The sequence below is a fragment of the Dendropsophus ebraccatus genome, chromosome 6 (genome assembly GCF_027789765.1).
Source record: "Dendropsophus ebraccatus isolate aDenEbr1 chromosome 6, aDenEbr1.pat, whole genome shotgun sequence".
NCBI classification, from domain to species: Eukaryota; Metazoa; Chordata; class Amphibia; order Anura; family Hylidae; genus Dendropsophus; species Dendropsophus ebraccatus.
In genome coordinates, this window is record NC_091459.1 from 140,824,719 (window position 1) to 140,849,621 (window position 24,903).

At 43.1% G+C, this 24,903-nt stretch overlaps 1 protein-coding gene across 5 annotated transcripts in view; it reads left to right on the plus strand.

Moving 5' to 3' along the window:
- The window catches only part of RAD51AP2 (RAD51 associated protein 2), a 50,009-nt gene extending 25,414 nt beyond the window's left edge, over positions 1-24,595 (plus strand). For 4 of the 5 annotated variants that reach the window (XM_069973144.1, XM_069973140.1, XM_069973141.1 and 1 more), the window contains exons 2-5: positions 4,646-4,773; positions 8,566-11,071; positions 18,728-18,814; positions 24,013-24,595. In XM_069973144.1, coding sequence (XP_069829245.1) covers positions 8,623-11,071; positions 18,728-18,814; positions 24,013-24,131 — 2,655 coding nt within the window. In that variant the 5' untranslated portion in view covers positions 4,646-4,773; positions 8,566-8,622 and the 3' untranslated portion in view covers positions 24,132-24,595. The remainder of the gene's footprint in view (positions 1-4,645; positions 4,774-8,565; positions 11,072-18,727; positions 18,815-24,012) is intronic. The other variant, XM_069973145.1, reaches the window with a different exon arrangement.
- The last annotated feature ends 308 nt before the right edge of the window (positions 24,596-24,903 follow it).

Below are 24,903 nucleotides of genomic sequence, written 5' to 3' on the forward strand. Positions count from 1 at the left end.
TCAGTGTAGCAGATCGCCGATCGGACCGCACGGAGGCAGGTAAGAGACCTCCGGCAGTCCGTTTCAACGATCGGGACCCCCGCAGTCACACTGCGGGGGTCCCGATCGGTAAATGACAGGGGACTCCCCCTGTCACTTACACTTAAACGCCGCGGTCGCGCCGCGATCGCGGTGTTTAAGGGGTTAATGACACGCGGCAGCGCGATCGCTGCAGCGTGTCATTACCGGTGAGGTCCCGGCTGCTGTTTGCAGCCGGCCCCCACCTGCTATGAAGCGCGCTCCGCTCCGGAGCACGCTTCATAGCGGGAGAAACACCCAGGACGTAAGGTTACGTCATGGGTGGTCTAGGGACAGACTTCCATGACGTACCCCTACGTCCAGGGTCGTCTAGGGGTTAAAGGAGAAGTCTGGCAACATTTTTTATTAAAGTATTGTATTGCCCCCCAAAAGTTATACAAATCACCAATATACACTTATTACGGGAAATGCACATAAAGTGCTTTTTTCCCTGCACTTACTACTTCATCAAGGCTTCACTTCCTGGATAACATGATGATGTCACTTCCTGGATAAAATGGTTATGTCACTTCCTGGATAACGTGGTGATGTCACTTCCTGGATTACATGGTGATGTCACTTCCTGGATAACATAGTGATGTCACAACCCGACTCCCAGAGCTGTGCGGGCTGTGGCTGCTGGAGAGGATGATGGCAGGGGGACACTGAGGGACACAGGGCACTGGAGGGACACTGAGCATCCCTCTGCCATCATCCTCTTCAGCAGCCACAGCCCACACAGCTCTGGGAGTCGGGTTGTGACATCATGTTATCCAGGAAGTGGCATCACCATTTTATACAGGAAGTGAAATCACCATGTTATCCAGGAAGTGACATCACCATGTTATCCAGGAAGTGACATTACCAGGTTATCCAGGAAGTGACATCACCATGTTATCCAGGAAGTAACATCACCATGTTATCCAGGAAGTGACATCACCATGTTATCCAGGAAGTGAAGCCTTGATGCAGTAGTAAGTGCAGGGAAAAAAGCACTTTATAAGCATTTCCCGTAATAAATGTATATTGGCAATTTATATAACTTTTGGGGGACAATACAATACTTTAATAAAAAATGTTGCCGGACTTGCTGACAGGCATAACACACTGCACAACAATAGTAGTGCAGCGTAATATATAGGTGATCAGAAAACGATAAATTATGATTTATAAAGTAAAATAAACTGCACCCCATTAAAAACATATATTTTGTTATTTTGGTCGCTCACGGTCATTGCAAAAAAATAAAATAAAAAAAATGGTATTTTGTTAAGCTGCCTCCAAAAAATGGAAAGAACAATGTAAAAAAAAAGTAATTGAACCAAAATTTATAGTAATATAAATGACATTTTACCAGAAGAACAAGCCCTACCTAGCCATTTCATAAATTATTTAAAAAAAATGATATACATATCAGAATAAAGAACTTTATTTTATTTATTTATTTTAAAAGATTTCAGTAGTGCAATTTATTTTCAATGAATGACGAATGCCTGCGAAAAACAATTTCTTTAAAAATCAACTGGTGTCAGAAAGTTATATAGATTTGTAATTTACTTCTATTTAAAAATCTACAGTACTTATCAGCTTCTGTATGCCCTGCAGAAAATAGTGTATTCTTTCCAGTCTGACACAGTGCTCTCTGCTGCCACCTCTGTCCATGTCAGGAACTGTCCAGAGCAGGAGAGGTTTTCTATGGGGATTTGCTGCTGCTCTGGACAGTTCCTGACATGGACAGAGGTGGCAGCAGAGAGCACCGTGTCAGACTGGAGAGAATACACCACTTCTCCCCCATTGTTCCTGATACATATTCAGGATCCTGTATAACAAACAGATCTCCACACTTTTGAAATTGTCTAAACATGAAAAGCTGAGTATTGTTTTTTTTAAACATATTCATCCTATTTATATGTGCATTGTTTCAGGTTTTCCATCTGCAGTCATATCTGCATTATTCTTTTCACATATTGAAGGTAAAAACGTTATCTCTACCTACATATATTAAAGAAGCAAATATACACTCTGCATATTTTACAGGCCCCATTGACTATGGGGGTAATGCAGTCATAAAAGGGCCTCACATAGAGCATGTTATGTCTTTAGTAATGTAAATGCTTATAGAACCAGTCTAAGACTATCTTCACACAATGTACATACAACAGCCGTTGTTTGGCACTCAAAAACAACGGCCGTTGTAGTGAGTGTCAGAGTATTGCACTGAAAATTGCATTGATTTAAATTATTTCCATGGCCAGACAAAACAACAGCTGTTGTTTGCAATTACTTTAATGCCACACAATTCTGTATGATAAGAATGGCCATTGTTTTAATAGCTAACAAGGTGGTGTGACTGCGGGGGTCCTGATCGCTGCATCGGACCGCTGGAGGTCTCTTGCAGGCAGGCTCAATAAGCAGAACGCCTATAACACTGATCAATGCTATGCCTATCTAATGATTGCATGTAAAAGTCCCCCAGGGAGAATTAAAATGCGTAAAAAAAAAGTAAAAATGTTTTTATAAATACCCCAAAGCCCCTCCCTCAATAAAAGTTAAAATCACCCCCCTTTCCCATTATACAAATAAAACATGTAAAAATAAATAAATAAAAAACTTATTATATACAGTTGCGTGCGTAATTGTAAACGAGAGGGAAAAGAGCGCCAATATTACCAGTTTTTTTTTGTTACATTATATATAAAACAATTTAATAAAATTTTATTAAAAAGTGATCAAAATGTCCGAGTTACACAAATATGGTATTGATAAAAATTAGAGATCATGGCGCAATAAATGACACCCCATACAGCCCTGTAGGTGAAAAACTAAAACTGTTATAAGCGCCAAATAGGGAAACTTTAATTAATAACTAATTGCAAAAAAAAAAAATATATATATATAACATTAGAGAATCTGTGTAACCTGCATATGGTTGTGTTCAGACTGACCTATAGAATAATAGTGTCATGTCGCTGTTACCATATAGTGCATTACGTAGACACAGGAACCCCCCAAACGTTACCATATTGCATTCTTTTTTACGATTTCACCTATTTATATCTTCATAAATAACAATTTTAGGGTTCCATCATACATGTTATGGTAGAATGAAAGACGCCATTACAAAGTACAACTGCTCATGTAAAAAACAAGCCATTACATGGCCCTGTAGATAAATTCTAGAGCTCTTAGTAGGGGAGGAGGGAAAAACAAAAACACAAAAATGAAAATTTGTGCGGTCCACTGGGTCATTTTGGGCCTGGTCCTCAAAGGGTTAAAGGGGTATTCCTATCTCAACTAACTTGGTTTAACTTATAGGGCTATTTAAGAAACATGTCTTTTTCTTCTGCAATTTTTTCTATAGATTTTTTGAATTTTTTTTTTAATCTCATTAATTTACTACTAATTTTATTGCTGTGGATTACCTCCTTGGAATTTCTGAGCAAAAAATATGCAGCAAATACTATGTGTGGCCCAACCCTTAGGACTGGTTCTAAGTTTATTGAAGCAAAGCAGTGGGCCATAAAAAGTACAAATAAATTGTGGCTCAAATCCTCTTTTTGACTAAAAGTATAAAAACTATGCAAAATCTGAACCTGACATAATAGATTATTAATCACACATGATGTGAGTGAGGTATAACTGGGCAGAAGTATTAGGACATAACTGAGGGGGTTAGGGAAAGGAGTGTTTTATATATATATATATATATATATATATATATATATATATATATATATATATATATATATATATATATATATATATATATAAACACTCCTTTCCCTAACCCCCTCAGTATATATATATATATTTATATATATATATATATATATATATATATATATATACTGAGCTCCAGCTTCTTGTTTATAGTAGGGCTCCATGGTTATACTTGTGCAAATCTCTTTTCCAGGTTCGTAGAGTCATTTATTTTGTGCATAAAACATAAACTTGGCTTACAAATCCAGTTCACTGAATCAAATGTATAAAGAAAAGAAAATGAGCTTTCTTTGCTTGTTTTTCCACAATGTTTTCTTACAAGGTTTTGAAGGGGTTGTGTCCCTCCTGCCAAATATTCAGCTTTTATCTGTCATGGTCCAGATGCTGAGACCCTCACTGATTGCTAGAATAAAGGGGCCTATGCATGCAGAAGCGTGCACTCTGCCTCTTCATCTCTGTTTCACTTCTAAAGTAGCGATGGACAGAATTATAATGGAGCCCTATGGAACTTCCGGTACAGCGATTACCAGAACTTCCATAGGGCTCCATTTTAATTTCGTCTACTGATACTTTAGCAGTGAGACGAAGATGGAGAGGCAGAGCACGCGTCTGCCCGTTCATTCTAATGATATACAAGGGTCTCAGCACCCAGACCCTGACTGATACAAAGCTCTGACATGTTGCTATGATGTGTTAGAAGTTTGTTTAAATGATAGGTACCCTTTTCCATATATGATTATTCTTTCTATGTCCTAAATAGAAACATATAGGGGAAAAAAACTGTAGAAAAAAATGACAAGCAGAGTTTTTTTTAAAACCAGAATTTCCCTTTTTATAAGCATGCAGTTCTTTTATCATGTGATTTTAGGATTTATGATGAAAAAAGGCACATGAACCTACAGAAGTCTATCGCAGGAAAAGCGTGCTGCATTTAGGAAGACCTAACCCAAAAACTAACTCCACTGAAAGGAGTAAAAAAATACATCTAACAAAAAGGTATAGTATTTTATATTTCCCTACTGATTCTCAGCTAACATCTGGCTGCAGCGTTGGTGAACCAAAAAACGCTATGAGCCATGTTTGGTATTTTTATTGATGTTCAATGTTTTTATTTTTATTTTTGCAAAAATGCCAAGTGTGATTCCAACCTAAAGTCCATGTACTAAGCTTTTTTTTTTTTTTTTACAGCCCGGACTAATGGACAGTAGTGTCAGAAATCACAAAGTTAATTTCTCACCATCAAAATCATCTTGTAGACTAAGGCTGGGTTGACACTGCATTTTTGCAGTCTGTTTTTTTTTTTTGCAAAAAACAAACTAACAAAAAAAAAACAGAACAAAAACGGATGCATTTGAGTGCATCCCTTTTGTTCCGTTTTTCCATTGACTTCCATTCTAAGAAAGGGTCTAAAACAGATCAAAATGCATGTGTTTTTTTTAGCATACAGAAGAATGTCGCCGACCACGCTAAAAAAAGAATATGTTTTGATCCGGTTTTTGATGTTTTTTTTTTTTTTTTTAAATGGAAGTCAATGAAAAACAGATGAAAATGGATGCACACAAATAAAAACACATAAAATGGGTAAAAAAACGATTGCAAAAACGCAGTTGTAACCCAGCCTAAGGCCTAAATGGAAAATGGGGGACACATCCTGCATTTCTTCATTTTATATAATGATGATAATGATGTTTTGTCAAATCAGCGGGTTGTGGGGAGAAAAAAACAAAGCTAAAATTAGAATTGTAGGTTGCCCCGGTGTGACTTTTGCAAGCTATTTACTGCACTTGAGGCTCACTACTTCCACAGCTCAAGGGTATACTTACAGATACCAGAAGCACATTGTAAACTTTTCAAATACCTGTTTTTTTTCAAGCTTATTCTGCTTTCATTTGCTGCTACATTTGTTATATAATACATACCCACCAAAGATAGACACTTATTGCTTATTATATGAATGTATAGTTTTTGTATGCATTTCCTTAGTGCAAATAAATAGAGCATTGTCCACGCATCTGTGTGCTGTGCACCATTCATTACACTGACATGTTTGTTACTGTACTCAGGATTGGTTGTGATCCTGGTGGTCGGCTCCTCACCCCAGTCAGCTTGTTATCCAGTATCCTAGGGATAGGGAATAACTTCCCCTTTAACTGTTGACAAGGTAGACATGTTAATAGAAAACCACACCAGGTGACCTCATGAAGCTGAAAGAGAGATTGCAAAAAGTGAGCAAAGCAGTCAATAGAGATGAGCTAATTTACATTATAAAGGAAACAAAATGCTTAGTTAGCTCGGCAATCTGCTTATTAGCCGGCTGCTTTTGAAGTCCATGCTGCTCCGTGCCACTTTACCGAACGTGGCTGGAAAAGCTGGATCCAGTTCTGGGAAACTTCTACCAGGACTGGATCCAGCTTTTCCAGTCCCCTGGGGCAGAGCAGCATGGACTTCAAAGGTAGAAGGCTGATAAGCTAATTAGCTGAGCTAACAAAGCATTTCACTTCGTTTATACTGTAAATTCGCTCATGTCTAGCTGTCATCAAAACAAAAGTGGGCTACTTTGAAGATTTTAAAAATAAAACACATTCCAATTTACTACTTCATTCCATATGTGCGTATTTAAAGGATTACAGGTGTCCCAATTTATGTCTAGCCACCACTCCCCTTTCCCCTGCAATCAGAACCATTAGGTGCGGAATCTGTTGGCGCTATACAAATTTATTATTATTATTATTATTATTATTATATTCAGAACCTAATATGCCATTGAGGTCACTACTGCTCAGTTTTCAATGGAAAGAGCGCTCAGGTTAATGTCCCATTGACAACTGAGTATGGTGACCTCTTCTGAACAGTCCGTAGGCTTGTTGCATGGACTGGGTAGTCTATTCTGTTTAGTTATCTATGGTGTGAAAACTCAAATGTTCTCCCTGTTGAGAGTTGACCACTAGTGACCACCCTGTTGACTGTCCATGCCCTCGTAAGCATGTTGGGTGCTGAATCCAATTTCACTGAGGAAATAGGGGGTTCTGGAAGGGATATTAGAATGGGAAAAAAAGGAAGAATCAGTGGAGCTTCTGGTAGATATGGATGGTTTTGTCTAAAGGAGAAGTCTGGCCAGGCCCATTTTTTTTAGAAAGTGCTGGGGAGGAGAAAAGAAATGAAATGCTGTTACCTCCAACATAGTCCAGTGCTGGTGGCCGCATACCGCAGCTCTGGTCCCAGGATCCCCAGCTTCTTTTTGGTCTGAGTGGGGATCGGGTTGTGAGGTGTAAGGTCTGCTCAGCCAGTCAGCGGCTGTAGCGGGACCCCACTATGGCCACTGACTGGCTGAGAGGACCTCACACATCACAACTGCTCAGACCAGAAAGCTATTGGGAACCTGGGGACCGGAACGACTGTATACGGCCTCCTGCAATGGAGTCAGAGAGGTAACAGCACTTTATTTATTTTATCCTCCACCTCTCCAGTAGAGATGATCGAACACCGGAAAAAGTTAGGTTCTGTGGGGAAGGAGGAGACAGCCCGACGACCGCCTGGAATTCCGGGATACAGCCTAGAACCTAGAACCTAACTTTTTCCGGTGTTCGATCATCTCTATTCCCCAGCACTTGCTAAAAAATGGGTCTGGCTGGACTTCCTTTAATGCCAAAAAGGCTCACTTGTTAAAGGGGTAGTCCGGCAAGGGGGCCATTTTTTTCCTGACACCGGGGAGTAGGCGGCTGAGGAAAACGACGTCCACTGACCTCCCCGGTTTCAGCGGCGGGTCCCGCATCGCGGCACTCCGGTCCCCGGTTCCCAGCCGCTTCCTGGTGTCTGACACGGGCCTGAGACGTGACGTCTCAGGTCCACTCAGCCAGTCAGTGACGGAGGCGGGATCTGTTTCAAGTCCGCTCAGATCCCGCCTCTGTCACTGACTGGCTGAGACATGGCTGAGACGTATCGTCTCGGGCCCGCGACAAACACCAGGAAGCGGCCGGGAACCGCCGCTGGAACCAGGGAGGTGAGTGGACGTCGTCGTTTCCCTCAGCCACCTCCTCCCCGGTGTCAGGAAAAAAATGCCCCCCCCCCCACCGGAGTACCCCTTTAAAGTTTACCTTTTTCTGACAAGTCCTAGAGAAAAAGTTTTTAAGGGTCTCTGATTGATCACAAGAATGAACAAAGAAAGAAGCTCACCATCTCAGTGTCTATAAGACCAGATATGACTTATAAGTCCGTCCCAGTCATGTGATACAGATCCAGGAGAGAACTTCTTCCGGCACTTCTCCCGGTTCACTCTTGTGATCGGTCAGGGTCTGAACACTCATACTCTGAATAAAAACGTCTAATATGTCTAAAGAAACACTTTAAATGGAAATTAATAAAATAGGTAACAAGTACATACTCTTTCTACTTGCGTTTTATACCTTGACTTACCTCTACTCAGAGTATGTTCACATGCGGAAGATTTGTTGCACAGATGTAACTGAGAACATCTGTTTTGTACATGTGAATTGGGTTATTTCTGCAGCCTTTGCATGAATTTCTGCAATTCATTGAGATGAAAGGAAGAGCTGTGAAAATTTCAACAAATCTGTCGATGCGTCCATTTCCCAGTATATATGTGTGTGCAGCAACTGCAGTAAACCGAGGCTGTAAGTGATCATTTTCTTCCTATAAATGCCGACATTATCGCCAGGAACACGCATTTAAAGGTCTTTGATATAAAACAAATCTTCCCCTTGTTCTTGTCTAAGCTGAGCTGTTTGATGTGACGCCGCATTCTTATTTTGTGTTATTTTATGTTCGCAGCCTCCGATTACATTTTGAGAAGTCATCATAAATAACAAGATTTGTGAAGTCAGTAAAATGTACAGAGGACAGCAGTCAAACACAGAAGGTGATGACATATGGCGTGAAAAAGGGAAATACAGGGGAACACTGCAGTCCCAACAATTGCAGATGGCCGCAGAAAGAGGCTCTCTGGTGGGAATTACAGCCGAAAAAGAAGTGCGCAGCCTGAAAAACCCGCATTTCCCTCACTTAGTCATGCATTTATCCATGGAGGACATGATACTTTCCCAATCGGATCTAATTTGGGAGAATTATATTGTATCAGGATACAAGTCTTATTATTCAGATTGTCCTTCTGATGTAGCCAATGCTAACCACTATACACTTATTCCCAGAGACTCCATAACTAGCGGATCACGAATATTATATGAACACAGTACATCTGTTGAGGAGGTAGGCTATTATGGCGGCGCTTCTTATGGTAATTTTACTGCTCGACAGCCATGTCAGGTCAAGGACATCGTCTGGACCAGCTACGTACAGGGAGCTATTACCAAGAAGAATCTTTGGCGTAAGAGAAAGCTAGAAGACACAGAGAACAGAGCTAAAAGGTCTCTGAGCACTAGCACATGTGGCGATTCACTTCCTTATTTTATGGGTTTTAACAAAAAAACTAATATAGATTTTATTTTCAAGGATCAAGATGGATTTGTGAAACCTTGTCGTAACCTAGAAACTTCCTCGAATAAAAATCCATCCATGCCTCTGTTAAGAAGTGCTCAGGAAACATGCTGCAATGTCAAACCCGGTTCTAAAATGTCTGAAGATGGATGTTACTTTGGGTCAGTGCTAAAGTCATTGGTTATATCATCTTCTTCACTCTGTGTTACAGAAGAGGTTTTTAGTAGCACTTTCATTCCTCAAAATGACAGATCTGTTGATTATACTACGCTATGCGGTAGTCTGCTACAGAAAGGACGCTGTAAAGTTCCGGCTGACTCTGATGAAAGACTTTGTCTGACAAACAACACTGACAGTAATATTAATCTGCATGTCAGGCTGTCAGTGCATCCTCGTATACTAACTTCAGATGGTATTCTCAGTGATATTAACAGCACCCAACCAGGTGAGCGACAAGGACAAAATAGTTATAACCGGGCATCTTATCAAAGGAAAAGACTGACGTCTGAAATGGCCGATGCTGCAAACACATCAAAAAGTTCTCTAGAAAACAAATCCTTATTGCCTTGTGTTGATAAGAAAAATCGTCTTTGCGGCAATAATATGCCATTGTTGCCGAAAGCAAAACCATTTTCAACACAACTCAATTACCCCCTGGCCAAGCAACATTTCCTCCGGGACATCAACTTTTCAATACTTGCAGCTTCATTACTTAGAACATCAAAAAATGACTTTTCATTTTTACACAGCGCTGGCTTACAAAGCGCTTCTCAAACCCATGAAATGACTGACGAATCATTCTCAGGCCCTAAGTATGAACCAGCAGAAGTGGAGGTTTCTCTTGGCACCGACGATATAAATAACAGCAGCGGAACGGCTCATCTGGACTGTAAAAGTGCACTTAGCAAACAAGGCTTCTGTTTTCCTTCACACTTTAAGAACCGAGTTGACGCTGAACAGTCTGAAAAAGAGACATCTGGAAATAACGTAGACTTTTATGTGGAGTCTACGCAGGTTTCTTATACCGAAAGCTTTAAAAAAATCTGTTTGGTGGAAGCAGAAAGTAGCAATTCCACGGAGACAAATTGTTTCTTCCGCGACGAGATGTTGTCTTATAAAAGTAAATCCAGACAGGACAACATGACTACAATGGAACATAAACCCACAGAGAGCGAATCAAAGTGCCAGGACATAAAACATCACAAATTCTATATAAAAGACACCAAAGATAAAGAATGTAATGAAAAGCAACTAAATGGGAATATAAATATTGATGCGGTTGACCATTGGAGTATAGAGAATTACTCTATTGGTGAAAAAGTTATGGAAGGTGTTGAAGAAGGGGATGATATAGAGGAAGAGAAGCAACACGTGAAGTTTGGTGAACTATTAAACGGGAGCCAAGTGTCCTCTGTATGCGTAGAAACCATAGGAAATGGAAACAGTGAGCAAGAAGGCGATCCAGTTAATGACATTGACACGGAAGAATCTTTAGTGGTTACCAAAAAAAATACAGATGGTCGTAGTACAGATTTTCAGATGAAAGCCCAGTTTGATTTGGTTCTAGAAGAACTAAGGATGTTCCATAAGATTGAAGAAGAAGAGAAAGTGGGACAGGCTAAGACAGAATACGGAAAAAGACTGCAGCGTAGACATAGCAATACCAGAGAGCTACAGGAGAATAAAGTAATAGTTGGTAGTAATTGTGAATTTTTACAGGTGAAAAAAGACTATGTATGTGATACAAAGAGTTCAGCTGAAGTCAGTGAACAGGAGGTGCCTCAACAATATGTGTCTGCCTACCAGGGTGAAGAGGAATCCTTATATTCTGCCGATAGTATAGGTAAGTGAATTAACATAAAGTGGAGAACCAATACATAATGTAGACCAGGGATGGGGAACCTTCACCCCCAGCTGTTACAATACTACAGATGCCATCATGCCGGGATTGATTTTGACAAAACTACTTCCAAAACAATTCCCTTCCAGACATGTCCAAGCATGATGGGAATTCTGATTCAGATTATGTAAGAATTTGAATGGCAATCTGTGTAACAACGCCAGAACTATTACCATCACAAAACCAACCAAGTTTCTGATCACGAGTGTCAAGAGGGATCCACTTGGTAACAAATCCTTATGGATCCCATTGTCTAAGACCTTATTTACACATTGGGTAATTTTTATCTGTAATTACGCATCCAAAATTATGGACAAAATTAGTTTCCATTGGTTTTTATAGGGTTACCCGTAGTTTTATGGATCTGCAATCCGTACCGCAAAAAGGAAAAAAAATGTCCTAGTGCGGACCATAATTGCAGAAATGATTAGTGAACAGAAGTCTATGGGATCTACAATTTTTTGCAGTCATTAAGATTGTGACATGCATAATATAAACATAACAAAAAATATGGATACCCCCAAGAAATGTCACAGGCTAAAAGTAACCAGTTCAACCTCTCAGATCCCGCTGGCGCCCAAGTGACCACTTCAGCTTCAGTTTTGCAGCTCAGAAGGCTGGAAGTCAGGGTCTCCAATGCATCTTCATGAAAGCGATCGGATAGAGATGCATTGGAGACCCTGACTTTTAGCCTTCAATAGACCTGTAGAAAGAAGAGGGGTCAGAAGAGCTGTGACAGAGCTGTGTCAGAGTGGCTCCGTAGGACCAGAACTAAGCTGCGCCGAGGCACACCGATCAGCATTGGTAATCATATGTGGCACCCGGCAGGTGTGTGTGTGTGTGTGTGTGTGAAAGAATAATAATAAAAAAAAAAACGGAATGCCAGCACTGTAATTTTTGCAGAGCCACAAAAAAATATGGTTTGCGGATGTGCTACGGACGATTTTTGCAGATTGGGTACAACACTGCGGACACTAATGTACACACCGCAAAAAGCCACTAAGCGTCTGAATGAGGCCTTACTGTTTGACTGGTCCTACAGATTTCCATAGCACTGTAAACTACACTATTGTGGGTGTCAAAAGGCAATAAAAACCTGACACAACTATATCTTTATATAAATATAGTGAGAGCAAAGAATCATAGTGCAGAAAGAGAAATGAGGCTTGTCAAAAGTCAGAATGTGCTATTCCTCACCTCAGTCTGTGTTATTAATCAGATTTCCTATATAGCTGGAGAATGTTACATGGGTTTAATGGGCCTAAACACAGATCTCATATACCCAGTATGCATCATTGTGCAGGTCTGAATGCAAAGATCCTAACCAAGCATAAGAACAAAGAGCTGCTGCTACATTGTAGGTTTAACAGACGCATCACTGCTCTTGTCTTAGAGCTGTGTCTGGTATTGCAGCATTCAATGGACAAGAGTTGCAATGGTAAACAGAGCCCATAGACAATAGTGGGGTGGTATCTGTTAAACTATCATTCTTAAGGTAGACCTCATACTTTTGTTGGTACCCTCTGCTCACAGCAGTATTGAAGGTGTATGGCCACCCTTAGGCTATGGTCCCATGTTGTATTCTTTTGACCGCTTGACTAAAAGTGTCACTGTCGTTTTTTGTTTTTTTTTTGTTGCAGAAATCAATAGTCCAGGCGATTTAATAAACTTTGTAATTGGGTTTATTAGGCAAATATGCCATTATCTGCATTCAAAAAGACTCTCTCCAGGCCCCCCCTCCTCTCTCTCATTCACTGCTCATTATCAGGAAATCTCAACTCTTTTACATTAGTCGAGCCCCGTGTAACCTATGGAGAGGGGAGGGGGGAGGAGGGAGATTAGTCGCCAGCAGAGAACAAAGGATTACATAGTAGGACCTGTGTAAAAGCCGGTATTCAGAGGTCAGAGAGGTCAGTTCTGACTTCAGAAGAGATAGCCTGGTGATATAGCTGAAAATTAACTCTTTGTTGTCCTGTTCTGGTGCCTCATCTCCCTCCACCTCTCCCCTCTCCATAGAAAACAATGAAGACAGGGGGGAGAGCTTCAAACTGCTTTTTCATTATAAAAATGCATTTTTCAGCTAATAAACCCAATTACAAAATTTCTGCAAAAAAAAAAAATTAAAATGAAACATCAGTGACACTTTAAAGGAGAAGTCCGGGCAAAATTTATTTTTTATATGTTATTACTTATGGAAAGTTATACAATTTTCTAATGTACATTAATTATGGGAAATGCTCATATACTACTATTTCCCTTACTTCAGGAATTCTCTCAGAAGCAGTGACGTCACGACCAACGGTGTAATTCCTATGGAGTGTCCAGCAGGGGGCGCTCTCTATATAGAAGTCAATGAGTACCATTGACTTCTATATATAGTGCGCCCCTGCTGGACACTCCATTGGAATTACAATGAATGTGTGTATGTAATCTAATGTACTGTACTTTGCGATTGAATACATTTATGGAATACTTTGGGGAGCAAGTGTCCTTGCTCACTAAAGTATCCCATAAATGTAATCAATAAATACATTTGCTGGGCACCGAGCAGGGAGGGAGAGAGGTGCCATCTACCTCCCCCCTCCTTGCTCGGTGCTGGGAACATATACAAAGTACTACTCCCCCATTATCTGCAGATAATGGGGGAGTAGTACCTGTGCTATCTTATCGCCGCCCGTGCCGCCGCTCGCACAAGTGCCGCCCGCTCCGCCGCCGCCGCTCACACAAGTGCCGCCCGCTCCGCCGCCGCTCACATAAGTGCCGCCCGCTCCGCCGCCGCCGCTCACAGTAGTGCCCCCTCCTCCTACGCTCCCCCTCCTCCTCGAAACACTATGGCCCCGCTGACTCCCCGCCGCCTGCCCGTGCCGCTCCTCACACTATCCGGCCGGCCACCACTCTCTGCTCCTGCAGGCCGGCCGTGTCAGCCCTCACCCACACCGGCCTGGGACACCAGGAAGCACCAGGAGCGCCGTGCTGCTGGCCGGGGTGGGTGAGGGCTGACACGGCCGGCCTGCAGGAGCAGAGAGCGGTGGCCGGCCGGATAGTGTGAGGGGCGGCGGGGAGTCAGCGGGGCCATAGTGTTTCGAGGAGGAGGGGGAGCGTAGGAGGAGGGGGCACTACTGTGAGCGGCGGCGGTGGCGGAGCGGGCGGCACTTGTTTGAGCGGCGGAGCGGGAGGCACTTGTGTGAGCGGCGGCGTGGGCGGCGATAAGATAGCACAGGTACTACTCCCCCATTATCTGCAGATAATGGAGGAGTAGTACTTTGTATATGTTCCCAGCACCGAGCAAGGAGGGGGGAGGTAGATGGCACCTCTCTCCCTCCCTGCTCGGTGCCCAGCAAATGTATTTATTGATTACATTTATGGGATACTTTAGGGAGCAAGGACACTACATTACAGTACAGTACATTACATTACATACACACATCCATTGTAATTCCAATGGAGTGTCCAGCAGGGGCGCACAATATATAGAAGTCAATGGTACTCATTGACTTCTATATAGAGAGCGCCCCCTGCTGAACACTCCATAGGAATTACACCATTCGTCGTGACGTCACTGCTTCTGAGAGAATTCTAACACTTCCTGATACACTAAATTAAGGGAAATAGCAGTATATGAGCATTTCCCATAATTAATGTACATTAGAAAATTGTATAACTTTCCATAAGTAATAACATATAAAAAAAAAAAATTGGGGCCGGACTTCTCCTTTAAGTTTTTTTTTTTTTTAGGACAGACGTAATTTTGATCAAAATAACAGCTGTCTAAGAAAAAGAAAAAAAAAACTGTAAAAAAAAAGACAGCACTGTAATTAACTGCTGGAAGGAATCCGCATCTGGCACGTGGCTGCATCGGGTGTGCTCCTGGAGCGCATTGTCAGGTTTTTTGAGAGCGCATCTTGCTGCCCGCTAAACATTATAGTTGCCCTTTAAATAAGAAGGTGTTTAGAATCATTCATTGCGTCAGGCGGCAGGTATGTTCCTAATTGTCAGACACTTGCTTTAGCAGCTTACATCTTGAATCTTTAGGTGGAGATTTGCTCACAGTTGTCATGTCTTGAAGTTAGAAACAATATGGATCTCCAACTGTCCTTACTGAGGCACAATAGCAGCAATTGCTTCAGTTTTTTTTTGATAAATACAGATTTGTGCTGATTTTTGAACCTGGTAAGTGTCTCTGTTTTCCAATCCCTGTGCTATGTCTGTACGCTGAGACATTGGACTCATGGAGCATTCATTCTTTCTGCATATTACCATAGCAGTTACAGGAACCATAGCCTGCCCTCTTCTTCAAACAATGTCCCCATAATGACATTAAAAATTAATTTAATCACATAACATAACCCTATTGCTTATAGATAGTGATGATTGATATTGCTATCCAGGTAAATTAGAGAAAGGGAACCTGTCATCAGAAAAATGCATCCAATCTACCAACAACACGTTATAGAGCAGGAGCGAAGCACGTTTATATATTATTTGGTATAAAAATATTTAGTATAACATAACTTTTTAATTGATATAGTTGTTGTTTTTTTGCTTAGGAGTCTAGTGGGCAGTTCTAATAAGTGATTGACAGCCACTTGTAAAGTGTAACGAAAGGGCTCTCACCGCAGGGTACTCCTCCACATAGAGAACACAGGAATACTCCGCCATGCCGAATGTTCCTGTTCGTGGGGAAGATGGGTGGCGGGCAGGAGTTATAACTGAAGGCCGGATGATCATTCGGCCGTCAATTATTGAAGGTGTATGGGGGCCTTTAGTGAATCCACCCAGTGTGGTGCCCCCAGCATGCTTTTACCTGGTGTGGGATACAATGTGCCTGTCAACCATCTAAAGGCTTAAAGTGTACCTGTTGTAAAAAAAAAAATTTTGATATGTCATTAAGATATGTCAAAAGTTTTGATCAGTCGGAGTGTTCACACCTGTACCGATTGGGAAGAATTCATTGAGATCTGGATCCATCTGACCAGACAATATTTCTCTACTCCTCAGTGATACAAATGTTGCTATTCTTTGGTCGCTGGAGGATTGCCTTTATTTTTATGGCTCTGGAGAAGACCATCTGCTGTATTAGCCCATCCATTATAGGGGCCATCAAGTTCTGTGGTTAGATACGTTGGTCAAGGCACCAATGTTCTATTTTGGCCTCATTTGCTAAAACTTTTTCCTCCATTGTACCATTTTTGGTGTATACATATGACACCATTGTATGAGAAAATACACAAGATTGACACGCTTGCCTTGGCTTGTCTTATGGCTGGGCTTCACTTTAAGTTGGTCCGATTTAATCATTAAAGGAAATTTGTTACTAGGTGTAGGATGCCTTAAATGATGGCAGCATAAACTAGTGACAGAAATGCTGAACAGATCGGTGTATTACTTACATAATTTTATTTAGCCGTTCTCCTAATATGCAGGAGAATAGGATTCTTGCCACACCCCTTCCCCCGCCCTCCAGCTGCTAATTGACAGTTGATTCCCTATACACAGCATGGATTGATAACTGCCAATCAGCAGCTGGTGGGCAGAGCTTGCTGGAGCTCATGAATATCCAGGATTATTGAGCTCACGCTCATAATGGAGAGGACTACTTATTGTTCATGTTATTCAAGAGACTATATCTGAATCAGCTGCACATGACAATGTAAGTGATACATCATTCTGTTCAGCTTCTCTGTCTAGTTTATGCTACCCTGAGATAGGACAGCATACACCTACTGACAGAGTCTCTTTAATGGCCACAAATTTTAGCAGGTAAACAGCAGCTTTACGGCACGTTGGCACACTTTTTGTTCACACTATGGCTGCATCTCTCTGCGAGACCATAGCACCAGTATTTAATATTTATAAAAAATGTAAACGGCTAAGAGATATATCTTCACTTTGACACTAGAGAGTCTTTTTTATGTAAGGACATAACGCTTCATTTATATTCATACCTCTACATATGTTCAGCGCGTGCCAAGATTATCGCGCGTTGCTTTTTTAGGCGCTCCTTCTATAAATATTCTAAGAGCAGATATCCAACAAATCATTCACAATCCCACAGATTTATCATTCGTAATTGTATGAAGAAAGTATCAACACAGCTGTTGTTTGTGGTATTTCTCAGTAAGAATTCACATTCGCTTGCTACTGGGACCCTTTGTGTAATTATAAAGATGATAAGTGCGATGTTACTGTAAATGTATGCAGCTTCTCCTGCCTCTCAGATACATTTACATTAAAAAAAATCTGTGTAAACCCTGCTTGAGGCCTTGTGTAAACCCTGCTTGAGGCCTTGTGTAAACCCTGTTTGAGGCCTTGTAGTGCAAATGTTTGAATATGATTAAAAAAAAAAGTAGACCTAAAAGTAAAAAAAAAAAACTTTTCTGCAAGTAATTGATAAAAATCCCTAAAATTTTCATTTTACAGTATATATATATATATATATATATATATATATATATATATATATATGGAGCTCCTGTACATGTTTTCTTTCTATGGTTGTGTACAGACCAACCCTATTTAGCTTGAGGCCACAGTGTAGTAGAGGTACACTGACTGAGAAGCAGCCATGGTTTCCAGACTTTGTGGTCACAACTTCTGGGCCTGATGACAGATAGTGATGAGCGGAGTTATCGAACTGTTCAGGTTCGGCAGTGTTCTCCGAACTCAAATACTTGGCGTTTGGCCTGGGGAACTTAGATGCCGCCCCTGGAAGTCCTGGAAAACATGGATACAGCAAAAGGTTATATCCATGGCAAAAGGTTATATCCATGGCAGTCCTAGGGAGGCATCCAACTTCTCCAGCTCCCAGGAGTCAAATGCTGAGCATTCAGTTTTGGAGAATGTTGCTGAACCTGAACAGTTGGGTAAGTACGCTCCCTTCACCACCTACAGAAAGTAACAAAAGGAGGCAGCATGAACAAAGCAACGCATGACTGCAGCATCAGACTACACAGGATTTTCTTGTAGTCTGTAACCATGGAGACATATAGGACTGCATATAAGCTGTTTAGATGAACTGGTGATATTGATTTATTTTTTTTGTTCTTTTATCTATTTTTTTCTACATGCATTATTCGCTAGACATGCAATGTCTGCTATCAATTACTGCTCACTCTGCTAAAGGCTGATGTGTACACCACGAGAGTGACAGCCGGACTCTGCTGTGTATAGCATACTATAATACATGGCGGAGGCGGGGGAATGATCTGTGCTAGTAGGGTTGTGTTGTGTCTGTGGCAGCACTACCAGAGAACAGGCCATAAGGGACTAAGGCACAACAGCCCTGCAGGTTCTGACACAAACGGTGGCAGCAGTGAACCCTGTGTCAGCTCTTATTGCTGCTACTCAAAATAAAGCACACAAAAAGTATCTATCTATATATTTTTTTTATGAAGTTTTATTACAAAGTATTGTACAAAAAAGTTTCCCCCCTCTGGAATACCACTTTAATAAAGTTGTAACAAAAGTGGGAACCTACTGTATATATTTTGTTATAAGAATATGAAAATGCAGTTCTAGTATATATAAATATATAGTATATATCTAGTATATATGTATTTCGCTAACGTGCACTATTATAGTAACCAATATATTTTACAGGAGACAATCCAAAGTCTTTATCCTGGACACCGGCCTTTCAAAAAAGAAATGACAAAGAAGAGAGTGTTAAATCATACACTGAGAAAGGTAAAAGTGCAGTCAGTATCAGCCACTGGGTAATGCATCGGGAGGGCATGAACACATTGTGATGCAGAGAACTTATTAACTTATAACTTTCTTATCTTAAAGGGGTATTCCAGGAAAAGTAGGAGATCACAGGGGGCCAACCTCTGTACTCCCTGACAATCTCCGTATTGGGCCCCACCATCTCAGAGCAGCGGGTCACGCACCGAACCCAAGGATCTATTTATACCAGAGCCGGCGGAACCCAATAGGAAGATTGGCAGGGGAACTTAAGTCGGCCCCCCCGCAATCACCTACTCCCTCCCCCCCCCTTTTTTGTGTTTTTCCACTTTTCTATTTTTCCCATCTATATTATAAAATAATATCGAGATCTTGTAGTTTTCATTCTCACAACTGGGGCTAAAACTAAGCTGAGACTTCCTGTTGTGTCTGTGGTGATAAGATGAGGCTGCTGTAAAGTGATCTGTACAGCATTGCAGCGTCATGTGACACCAGTAGATAAAGGAAACAATAGCAGCTACCTGTGGAATAACGGAGTATGTCTGTGGGGGACAGAGTGTGTCTCTTGCCATCTATGTCCATGAGTCTTGCTGTAAAGCATGTCACTAAATGTTGTTAAAAACAGCTCAGCCAATATGGTTGCCACGATAACAACGTTTAAAAGGTGAAATCAAAATATTTATGTCAGAAAATAGAAACAGATTAGAATAATCAAACAAGTTTTGGTATCTGACTCTACTCAGCAAAAGAAAATTTAAGTGACACATTCCCTTTAAGAGATAGGCACATTCTCAGAACAAGGACATCTGAAGCTCCTTGAGCTGTTGCAGCCTAGATAAGGCTGCTCTGTGTATGACAACAGAAGGTGCCAGGGCTTACGGGAAGCTCATAGGAAAGCACAAGAAGTGTTATACTGTCAGCTTCAGCTCCATTAAACTTTGCCGTCACCACCTTCTTAAATGTGTTGTGACATGGATTTGTCTTTTAGCATCCCCATGCAGCAACGTGGTGTATATGCGTTTTGTATGTTTTAGGAATATTGTTATTAAAAGGGGAATCTATGCAGTATTAATATGGCAGTCGCTAATAACCATGAAGTAACAGATATAATAGCTTGTGTTTTATCTTCATGTACAAACACCTTTAAAGTTCACAAGTTAGATGTTACCTGGTGCAGCCATGATTAGCTGGATGTCACCTTTGAGAAGGTGACATCTAGATATTACGCATTTTGTTAGCAATTCCCTATTATAATGTGGTTCTTAGAACTGCTCTATTTACAAGGTCTGATCACAATCCACCATGTAGGTGTCACTTACAGAGGCCTGTAGCCTGTTCTCTGTCAGTCTATTGATCAGAGAGGCTGCTGCTTGTGAAGGCAACTTACAAGTATCACCACGGTCACTGCCTTTACATGTGTTTACTGATGCATCCACCATACATTAGTTAAAGGGATACTCCGGGTTGGAGGGCTTTTTTCATTTTGGCCGGGGAGGGGGTGGATGAAATTAATGACTTCTACTTCCCTTCCTGATTCCAGCGCTGAGCCCCGCATCGTTCTGCTCTGGTCTCCGGTCCTTGGCTGCTTCCTGGCCTATGATGCGGTTTGAGACGTGATGTTTCAAGCCCCCTCAGCCATTCAGCAATGGAGCAGGGTCCCGGCTCTGCTGCTGAAGGACCAAAAAGTGGACGGGGACTGGAGCAGCGTGATGCGGAACCCAGCGCTGGAACCCAGGAGGTAAGTGGACATTGTTGCTTTCATCCACCCTTCTCCCCTGCCATAGTGAAAAAAGTCCTCAGGCTTGGAGTTAAAGTTTTTCCAGGACATGTCAGATCCTTTTTAAAGGGGTTATCCACCCAAGAGCGAAAAAATGAAATGCTAGCTGGTCTTACTCACCAAGTCCCCCTGAGTATTTTGAGCCATCTCCTGTCTTTCTAGCTGCCATTTCTAAGATACAAGTTTTTCTAAAGGCCGATCTATAAACAAGATAGTAAACTACATTTCCCATCATGCATCTCCCTGATTGGTCCGTGTGTGTACTCGCCCCCTTAGCTTTCTTTCCTGCCCACTGCTGTCATTACTTTTGCACAGTAAACGCAGGACTGGTTTCTTTTTCACTGATTTTGCATTACATCACCCCAGTATGTATTTCATACTAGCTGATTATGTAGCAGAACTGACAAGTGCATGGTGTAGCTATGTGCTGCATAACAGGCATCTGTTTACTGGGGGGTGTAGTGTAGGTTTAGATCCCTGCTTGCTTACTGTGAATGAAAACATCCATAACACTTACAATATGCAGAGTTGAGCACAAAGACGGGTACATATGCCTGCATTCACTGACATCAAGCAGAGATAGAACTATAACTTTTCATATTACATAAACCTGGGCTCAGAGACACATGTAATTCTATGGAAGCAGCACAGGTGCATGAAGATTATGCAGATGATGTCTCCTGAGGGTTAATAGACAGCTAACCCAGCCCCTAGAGAGGAGATCACATGTCCTGTGACTACATAGGGAGGGGGAAGAGGGAGCTGAGCACCGTCTGAGTGGATCGAGGGTAAAGGATTTTAGACAACAAGAGTTGTTAAGAATGAGAAAAAAAAACAGGGAAAGGGTGCAAGATAGGTTATACATGTATATTAGACATAGGGTGGTATTGGGAAGGGGTATTGTTTAGAATATTGTTTTTGTTACCCGGATAACCCCGTTAAATACAAACATCTATAGGGGATCATATACCCAACCTTAATGTGCATGCACCTATCAATAAATCTATAAGGTTACAAACCCACTTGGCGGGTCTGCAGCGAGTCTCCATGCTGCGTTTTTGCAGCGAGACTCGCTGCAGATCCCGGCCCTATACTTTTAATGGCAGACAAACACGCAGCAGGGATGTACATCCCTGCTGCGAGTTTGTCTGCAGCCCACCCCATTAACCCCCCGGCCGCCGGAGCTGATACTTCACCTGATCCCGGCTCCGGCGGTTCCCGATGTCTTCAGCAAGCCGGAGCGGGGACCAGGTGAAGTATATGCTCCAGCCAGCCGCCCGCAGCCCCGGCCGCCTGATCGCCCCCCCGCAGCCCCGATCGCCCCCCCGCAGCCCCGGCCGCCCGATCGACCCCCGCAGCCCCGGCCGCTCGATCGCCCCCCGCAGCCCCGATCGCCCCCCCCGGCCGCCCGATCGCCCCCCCCCGTAGCACCGATCGCACGCCCCACCACAGCAACGATCGCATGCCCCACCGCAGCAACGATCGCACGCCCCCCCGCAGCACCGATCGCTTACACGCCCCCCTGCAGCCCCGGCCGCTCGATCGGGGGGGCGTGCGATCGGTGCTGCGGGGGGGCGTGCGATCGGTGCTGTTGGGGGGCGATCGGGCAGCCGGGGCTGCTGGGGGGCGATCGGGCGGCCGGGGCTGCGGGGGGGCGATCGGGCGGCCGGGGCTGCGGGGGGGGGGGGGCGATCGGGTGTCCGGGGCTTGTGGGGGGGCGATCGGGCGGCCGGGGCTGCGATCGGGCGGCCGGGGCTGCGGGGTGGCGATCGGGCGGCCGGGGCTGCGGGGGGGCGATCGGGCGGCCGGGGCTGCGGGGGGGCGATCGGGGCTGCGGGGGGGGCGATCGGGGCTGCGGGGGGCGATCGGGCGGCCGGGGCTGCGGGCGGCTGGCATATACTTCACCTGGTCCCCGCTCCGGCTTGCTGAAGACATCGGGAACCGCCGGAGCCGGGATCAGGTGAAGTATCAGCTCCGGCGGCCGGGGGGTTAATGGGGTGGGCTGCAGACAAACTCGCAGCAGGGATGTACATCCCTGCTGCGTGTTTGTCTGCCATTGAAAGTATAGGGCCGGGATCTGCAGCGAGTCTCGCTGCAAAAACGCAGCATGGAGACTCGCTGCAGACCCGCCAAGTGGGTTTGTAACCTAAATCAATAAAGTTTGGTATATAGAATTGCCACTCTATGTAGTGTTAATAACCCTCCAAGTGTCTAACACATTTCTTGGTGCCATAGTCTGCATTAAAAGTGCTAGTTCTGGTTGACCCACACATGGTATACAATGGTGCTACAATAAGCAATGGCCCATTATGATGTGATATAAAGGAACGCTGTGCTTCTACAGCAGGAAAGGAGAACCATCTGCCCTTCAGCTGTTGCAAAAATATAATTTTCATCATGCCTGTACAGACAAATCTTTGCTGCCACCTCTGTCCATGTCAGGAACTGTCCAGAGCAGGAGAGGTTTTCTATGGGGATTTGCTGCTGCTCTGGACAGTTCCTGACAGGGACAGAGGTGGCAGCAGAGAGCACTGTGTCAGGCTGGAGAGAATACACCACTTCCTGCAGGACATACATCAGCTGATAAGTACTGGAAGACTGGAGATTTTTAAATAAAAGTTAAAAAAGTAAAAAAAAAAAATTCTACCAAAGTACCCAAAGGTCAACAATTTAGCGGTCATATACCACTAAAGCAGGGTCCAAGGAACTGATCCAGCAGCAGGAGGGTGGCCCAACTATTTATTATTATTTCTATCATTATATATAATCTATTATTCAACCTAAGGGTTTACTTCTCTGTGATATGTGGCAACGCAGCAACACTTGGCATTTACATCTATAGCCAGAATGGGTTACAACCAGAGATGAGCGAATCTCAAGCACGCGCGGGTTCATCTGAACTCAAACATTCTGTATTAGATTACCGGTAGCTGAAGAAGTTGGATGCAGCCCTAAGGCTGTCTGGAAAACATGGGTACAGCAATAGACCATAGGCTGTATCTATGCTTTCTAGTACTGCTTAGGGCTGCATCCAACTTCTTTAGTCACCGAAAACCAAATGCAGAGTGTTCGAGTTCAGACAAACCCGTGCGTGCTTGAGATTCGCTCATCTCTGCAACCAACACCCAGTAACATAGTAACATATCTGGTTAGAAAAAAAAAGAAATTTCCTATTATTTATATGACTTTACCAGCTGGAAATATTAGCACAGCAAAAACAAAAAGTGACAGATTGGAATTAGCCGAAGTCGTGGATTTGATTTATCATAAAATAATGAAACATAAATGTTTATTCCCAGCTGGTCATCTGTCTGTCAGGCTGAACAATACTCAGCACTCGTGTTTATCTATTATTTCATGAAAATGAGAATATCATTAGCGTTCTGCGCCTCCCGATAAGAGCCTGCTTTTATCTTCTCCCCAGCAGTGACATTCCCTCTGGGGATCGGAAGAGTGACACCACTCAAGACACGCTCAGGTCCTCTTAGGATTGGCCTGTCAAAGAAGGCAAGGATTAAACAGCTTCATCCTTATCTCCGATAGAAGACTCATATTCCAGAGATGGCATAAATAGATTATTACCATAGAATTTAGGAGGCAGGTTCACATGGTGCCAAGAAATACATCCTATTGGGAAGATGTGTTACATGTAGGATGCTTTATGTGGGTTTGGAGGTTTTAACCAAATTCAGTATGGAAACTGTTCTTGTTTCTTTGCTCTCAGAGATATTTGTCATTGACATTGTTCACTCCTAAGGGTACTATTACACGGCCCGATAATAACTGTAAACGAGCGCTAGTTTACTGGGCCTATTACACGGCCCGATAATCTTTTAACTAGGGCTGCATGGACATCGTTACCGATGTCCTTGCAGCCCTTGCCTAAACTGCATACATTACCTATCCATGGTCCAGGGCTACTCTTGCGGTCCGCTTTTCCCCGGGTCCTGCTCACTGCAGCTTCAGAGCGGCCTGTCTTAGCCTGTCTCAGCCAATCACTGGCCGCGGTGGTCCCGGACAGTGATTGGCTGAGCAGCCTGTCAGCTAAGACAGGCCGCTCTGAAGCTGCAGGGTGGGACCCAGGGAGAAGCGGACCGCAAGAGGAGCCCTGGACCATGGATAGGTAATGTATGCACTTTGCAAATCGTCAGCCGCCGGCCGCACACCGCTATTACACATAGCGATGCGCGATCAGTCCCCAACAATTATAGGTCCAAACCTATATCAGCGATCAGCCGATGATCGTTGTCATCAGCTGATCATTGTGTTTAAAGGGAACCTGTTACCCCCCGTACCGGGGTGACAGGTTCCCGAC